At 38.0% G+C, this 6,964-nt stretch overlaps 1 protein-coding gene and 1 long non-coding RNA gene across 2 annotated transcripts; one reads left to right on the top strand and one right to left on the bottom strand.

Annotated features, from left to right (window-relative positions):
* The first annotated feature begins 2,062 nt into the window (after positions 1 to 2,062).
* On the top strand, positions 2,063 to 3,644 carry LOC142469808 (uncharacterized). Its single transcript, XM_075576470.1, has 2 exons — positions 2,063 to 2,136; positions 2,500 to 3,644. Exons 1-2 carry the CDS (start codon positions 2,088 to 2,090, stop codon positions 3,549 to 3,551), a joined length of 1,101 nt encoding a protein of 366 aa, XP_075432585.1. The 5' UTR covers positions 2,063 to 2,087; the 3' UTR covers positions 3,552 to 3,644.
* On the bottom strand, positions 2,371 to 5,728 carry LOC142469817 (uncharacterized). The gene is made up of 3 exons (XR_012789101.1): positions 5,404 to 5,728; positions 4,332 to 4,387; positions 2,371 to 3,039 (listed from the first exon to the last, which is right to left on the bottom strand). It is a non-coding gene; the product is annotated as an uncharacterized LOC142469817 (long non-coding RNA).
* Positions 5,729 to 6,964: the final 1,236 nt, after the last annotated feature.

The following is a 6,964-nucleotide window of genomic DNA, read 5'->3' on the forward strand; positions in this document are numbered from 1 at the left end:
CATTTAGTAGGTAAGTGTAACTTTACATTTATTATTCAAATACATGTGATCCTAGGTCATCTGAGTTTTGTTCATATGCAAATATGGGTACACAATATCTTTCTATGTTCATTAGTGTGGAAACACAGCTTTTTATCATGCCTTACAAGGACAAATAAACACAGGCGGTCAATTTGCCAGAACTGCATACAATATGAATGCAACCTTGCTTACATGTATAGGTTTAGTAGTGAATGCTCATGTGCTGCACATATTACACATAAAACAGCATGTTTGCTATCTCTTGGAACAGCTAGCAGTGTAGGAAACTGGTGCTTATATTATTATTAATTTACCTCATATCTTTTATATGTTTTTCAAGGGCGGACAAGTGCAGCAATCAAAAAAGAAATGTGGGACACAATAGTCATTGGTGTCAATGCCTGTGGGAATAGTGTCAGGGACAAGTATCATTGTCGGAAAAGATTTGATGATATTAGGTCCAAATTGAAAAAGAAAATACAAGACCAACGCGTGCATGCTACTGGCACTGGAGGTGGGCCCACACCACAACGTCTCATATTGACTCCATTGGAGGAGCTGCTTCGGCCAAAATTACTTACCGTCGTCGTGGAAGGCTTGGCTGGTGACCGTGACATTGGAATTTATCCGTCACAATTTCCAGCAGGTGATAAATATTACTGTACTAGGCGTGTCGTTGCTTACAGTTATTTTGCATATTTACACTGCTTTTTATACTGTCTTCACAATATAAGCATACCTGCATCTATATATGTATATGTCTGATTCTGTATATATATATCTCAAAATAGACATATATGTAGTAGTCCTACTAAAAGCAGTAACTAATATAGCACGTGCCATTGCGTGCTCATTTACATGTGAATTCCCAAAATGCATAGCTGCAGTGGAAGCAATTGATGGTGGGCGAAGATGGGGAACAACAGGGTAGTACACATGTGTAACACATGTTCATGAGAAATTATTAGTAGCTACAGGTACAGAACAGAAATATGTATCATATTATTGTGTATTTTATTGATTTTACTCCGACAAACATGACATTACTGCCTATTTTAAGCATGCATCAAAGAAATTGCATGTAACGGCCTACAAACATCACTGGCACTAACACATCTATAGTTGCTTATGAAAAGGTCCATTTTTGCTTTATGTCATATACAGACAGCATAATGAGGCACACGTATCATATGTTATGTCATTGTTTTCATAACTTAAACACTGCAGATGACTACTTAGCTCATCTACCATTGTGTTAAAGCAGCTGCAATTAATATCTCATCACAGCATACACTTCAACAGAGGGGGTGGGGTTCAGCACACACACTAATTACAGCCTCATTTCACGGTCAACTTAGTTCACACCATTTGCACCTGTTTCAAGTCATTGAAAGGTGTGGCTGATTAGGCTTTTTGGGGAAGGGAATACCTTTCTTACAACCTGAATAGCACAACTGAAGTTAATCACACTCATTTGAAAGCTTAACTCTAGCTACTAAATGCCCCAACAACTCATTACTTATCAAAGCGTACGTCACACATTAGTTCACTCATATCTATAGTTGAACTACTATCAAAGACACATTATCACACACTGCATGTGTTGTCTTGTTGAGTCACAGCCACATTCAGGTGTGCCACATCTTCGATTAATGTACCACACATATCCTCTACCAAAAACAACACTTTTTGCAATATGACCACCTTCATGATAACCATTGTGAATGGTCATCTCATGATAGTTATGTACATTATGATACTGATATCACTACACAACATATGATTTTTATGTACTCATTTAATCTATTTATCCTCACGCATTACTGCAGAAACATAGTATGTTGTATGTTAGGGAACTCAAAAATTCTAAGTACACAGGCATGTACAGTGTTATTACAACTATTTATGTTCACTTTCACACACATTTTCGGTTAAGGAACTGATGTTGTTAGTTAATCATAAATACAGAACATACAATAAGTGTTTGTTCAATATTTACACATGTAAATGTAAAACTTATGTTATTGTTATATATAGTTGCCCCTGGAGGACATGTGTCACCTGAGATGGAACAAGTGTCTTCACCTGGGTCAGCCAGCTCAACACTACTAGAAGGTGAGTGTATCATTTGCTGGCCATATAATATGTGCTCTTCTATATGTTATGTTGTCATGTGCATTATTTGTTTTGCACATCTTCTTTAAATAGGATTACTTAGTGTCAGTGAAAATTAAGTGTAAGGCAACATGTATTGTGTTAGTGATGTTAATTATCATGTAGGACTTCTGAGTTTAGAGCAACTTTTCATTCATTCATATTTCATACTGAGTCCAAACATTATTCGTAAGTCAAGGTAGTTTTTAATGAGGTTATAAAACGTATGCTAACATGTTAGGTGTTACTTAGGACACAGTACAATTACATAGTAACACAGCATACATTAACATGCCATTTAATAATGTGTACATTTCTTTTTAGAACATCATGGTGATGAGGATGATGAGTATGATGAGGATGACGCCACAGAAGAGACTGAAATACAATCATGTGACCATGAAGAGGTGCCAATAGAAACTGTTGTACCGCCAAATCGTCCATCAACTTCCACATACGATGCAATTGTAGCTTCAGAGGGAAAAATAGTGGACGCAGAAAATCGTCGCCATTCAGACATGATGACAGTGCTGGAAAGGATGATTGGACTGCAGGAAGAAACAGTATCACAATTGGCACATCTCCACAGAGTCTTCATTGAAGTGCCTAAACAGTTGCAAAAAATCAACACCTCATTCGAAGCATTAGTTGTTCAGCAAACACAAGCTAATTACTGGAGAATGACTAATGTACCACAATTCAACACCTCCCAGCCAGGATCTGTTCATGCAGGTCAGTTTTCACCACATTCATCTGATATTCATTCACCAGGCCCAAATGTTACCGGTCAAGTAGCAGACATTGCTGTGCAGGTTCCTGATGACATCCTACCGCTGCCATCTGTACAAATTCAGCAGCAGACACCTACAAAGGAGGCGACAAAAACAAAACAAGACACACATGAAACAGACCAACCATCACTTGTGCAGTGTCTACCAACTTGCTCACATGTGTCACTGGGCACAAGCCCTGTCCGTGAACAGTCACTACCCAAAAGCCCTGTAGGTGAGTCGCTGCCCAAAAGCCCTGTAGGTGAATCGCTGCCCAAAAGCCCTGTAGGTGAGTCGCTGCCCAAAAGCCCTGTAGGTGAATCGCTGCCCAAAAGCCCTGTAGGTGAATCGCTGCCCAAAAGCCCTGTAGGTGAATCACTGCCCAAAAGCCCTGTAGGTGAGTCACTGGCCACAAGCCCTGTAGGTGAGTCACTGGCCACAAGCCCCGTAGGTGAACAGTCACTGGCCACAAGCCCTGCCCGTGAAGTGCCAGAGGCCACTCAAAGTGGCTCTGTTGTGCCTAAAGTTGGTGGCAAAAGAAAAAGGAAAATTCAAGAGACAACAAGCAGGCCTGTTACTCGCTCGCAAAAGGAACAAAAAAAATAAATGTTATAATTCAGAAAATATGTCTTTGGCCTTGTTTTGTTGACTTCAGATTATCTAATTACTATTGTATGTATGCTGAAGACTGTGTTGTTTCCAAACTTTCAACTATGTTCTTGTACACGTGAAGTTTTGGAAATGTTAACACTCATAATTAATTGTGTTATAAATATTTATGTTGTAATCGTCTGTTCAGTAATGGTCCACCAGGAGCCAGTTGCTAAGTTTAGAGAAGCTGCCATTGACTTTGCAGCAAAACATTGCATTTGGGTGTGTTAATTGATGTAAGAATTGCATATGCATATTAGTCACATGCAATTATTAAAACACCTAAGTAAGTGCAAACATCTTTCTTGTACGTGTACAGCAGGATTATGTGTAAATTATTACTTACCTTTGCCTTGCTTGGCCATTGTAATTTTGTCCTTTAATCAGTTGTGTGTTCGTTTCTATAACATCTCAGAATGTATAATAATATATATATACACACACACACACACACACACACACTGAGTGAGTGTGAGTGTGAGTGTGTGAGTGTGTATATATATATGTATATGTGTGTATATATATATATATATATATATATATATATATATATATATATATATATATATAGTACTATATAAACTGGTATACACAAACTAATACACTTCATGCTTCCTTGTGAAAACACTATTTTAATAATACAGGCCTAATGTTTGAGAAATATCCTAAGTATGAGACTCTAACAGTATTGTGCTTAAACAAATGTTTATTACTTAATTCAATCATGTTTCTCACCATTTAAATAGGTTTCATACAAGGTATACTTAATGCCATCAATGTTGTGTGTACTCCTGCAATATAAAAAAAAAAAAATATTATATATAAATATATATATATTTTTATAAGAGATATATTTATATATATATATATATATATATACACACGTATTTAAACTCATGCAGACAGGGAGTTAACCAGACTTTCACATACACACAGAAATGTAAGCGGGGAAAAAACATTTCTTTTTGCAGGTGTGTTTTTACTGATATGCCTGGCTAAGAAATATTTTCACACACTGGTCTTTGTTAGTTTTCAAAAAAACACTATGTGAACGCATTCACAGTCTAGGGATGTTTTTCACAAACGAGATAAAAGAAGGAGAAATGTTTCTCCCACAGTCCCATATCACGAACCACAACTGTTAACCCAATTAGACAAACAAATCCAATTGGCGTTTGAAATAAGGAGTCAAAGTAGTTACTTTTGTTGACCTTGACAAGGAAAAACAGGAGTTTGTTAGCCATTCAGCACATTCATTTTGATGAGCAAATAACACAGACCTGCACACAGCTTTTGTGCTACTCAGACATGGCTGATGAATTCGTTAACAATATTAATCCCCTTTTAGGGTATAAGTACATGATCTGTGAAGCCATCTTGAACAGTCGCGGACAGAAAGCAAGCACACGCCAAATCGATGATTTCATTCGAGCAAAATATCCTTATTACCAAGACCGTAAGCATGCACGGAATTTTAATTCCTCAATAAGATTCACTTTATCAAGTAATGACTTTTTTGAACGTGACCAGGATAAGCTACAACACACCTATGGTTTCTGGAAGATTGCCCCGGAAAAACAATTTATCCTGAAAGACGGCACTTATATTGTCGTGAAAGGCATATTTATTCCTAATGGCAATAGCAATGTATCCGCTACTACTGATCCGTTTGAATCGATACGTGCTGCAATATCTGCAGCCTCCATTCCTGAAACCCACATTGTACAAGAACAAAAGTACTATGATTATGTACCAAGCCTTTCAGCTGAAATTGCATTGGAATGGGAACCGGAAGAAATGAACCTACCTCCCGACCAATTATTTGAAGAAAGCAGTGGCGATTCCTATGAGCGCATCCTGGAGGAGATATGTGCCATACTGGATTCAGCGGTTGGGTTAAGCGTGGATGAAAATGGCTTGCATTTCTGGAGCGACCAGTTGCAGCCAGGCGAAGAGTTAATTCTAGAAGAATGGTAAATATAACAATCGTTATGCGTTGACTCTGCGTTTAAATTTTTTTTTTTTTTGTAACCACCATTTTCACTTTCAATGCGTGGATACAGCGTAACATTGCAGACTGCATAACATGTAGCGATCACAAACAAATTGTTTCCTAATACAATATAGTAGGACCTGAAAGAGTAGTACACATTGCTGACGGAATAAATATACGTACTTTCCTATCCCTTTAAACATATTAGCAACATTTTACCATTACTCTAACACATACCTGTTTTGTTATCATGCAACATCTACAACATTGAAAACCGGGTCCACCACGTATGACGTGGGACCCTTGTCATGGGCCAAGGCGTCCTTAAAAAGGATTAGTGATGTAAGTCCCGCCCCCAAGCGACGTGCGCGCCTCAAAGCCTATTGGCTGTCATGTTTTGTTATAGTAACGGTAACTGCAGTGTGTGATGCGTGCGGCTCAGTGTTTGTAGGCGTACCCTGGGCGTTAGCCGAATGTTAATTGAGTGGGAGGAGTGTTAGCGTGCGTTTCACGCTGGCTTAACATGACGTCACACGTATTGCATTTGCGCATTGTGTTATCGGCCGTGCTTTCTGTTCAAACACGTCTGTTTAAAAAGAATACAGATGTACTCGTTTAGAACGAATGTAGTTTCGTCTTCATTGTATTTGAAATAAAGATGTTATGTTTACTGGTATTTTCAACATGTATTGAACGCACAACGTACGCTTTGTTTTGCGCATGCGCTAACAGTTAGTGGAGCCAAGCGTGAAGTGCGTGCGCACACAAAGATGTGCGCGCACATCTTTCAGTATACAGGCAACGTTCACTTCTTATACATAGTTATGCCTGCTACAAATTTAAAGAAACATTACATACTGATGAACAGTTTTACTTCTAACATATAAGTGAGTGACGTGTGTATCTACACAATCATATAGAGCTGCGTAACGCGTTGTCACGGATGCATATCTAGTAAGGTGCCATCTTTGACCATCATGTGTTTGCTGTATTTCAGAGATGTCGGGGAAGATACAATCGGATCAATGTATGATTTCAGAAGAGTCTACCTTTATATGAGATGATTGTGAGGAGGAGCCACCGACTACTATACTACATATGGAACTAATTTTATATTGCTTGCAGCGCTTATTAACAAACAATTAAAAATGTGATACCCTTATGCCTATATTGCATAAGCACTTAATTAACATAATGATGTTGCAAAAGAGTGCCTCATGAATTTTTATTGAGTGTTCTTTAATGACTACTAACATTTTATGACATGGTGTGTTTTATATATAACAACCATTCCCACTCTGCTAACACATTTGTGTATTCTAATATGTAATGGAACGTATGACTGTCGAAACTATGTAACAATAATAATAATAAT

The sequence above is a fragment of the Ascaphus truei genome, chromosome 1 (assembly GCF_040206685.1).
Source record: "Ascaphus truei isolate aAscTru1 chromosome 1, aAscTru1.hap1, whole genome shotgun sequence".
NCBI lineage: Eukaryota > Metazoa > Chordata > Amphibia > Anura > Ascaphidae > Ascaphus > Ascaphus truei.

What these genes read in the sequence shown, in the direction of transcription:
- LOC142469808 (XM_075576470.1), top strand. Translation starts at nt 2,088, where the DNA reads ATGGAACAAGTGTCTTCACCTGGGTCAGCCAGCTCAACACTACTAGAA. An exon ending in CAGCTCAACACTACTAGAAG is followed by an intron (nt 2,137 to 2,499) that starts GTGAGTGTATCA and finishes ATTTCTTTTTAG; the next exon opens with AACATCATGGTGATGAGGAT.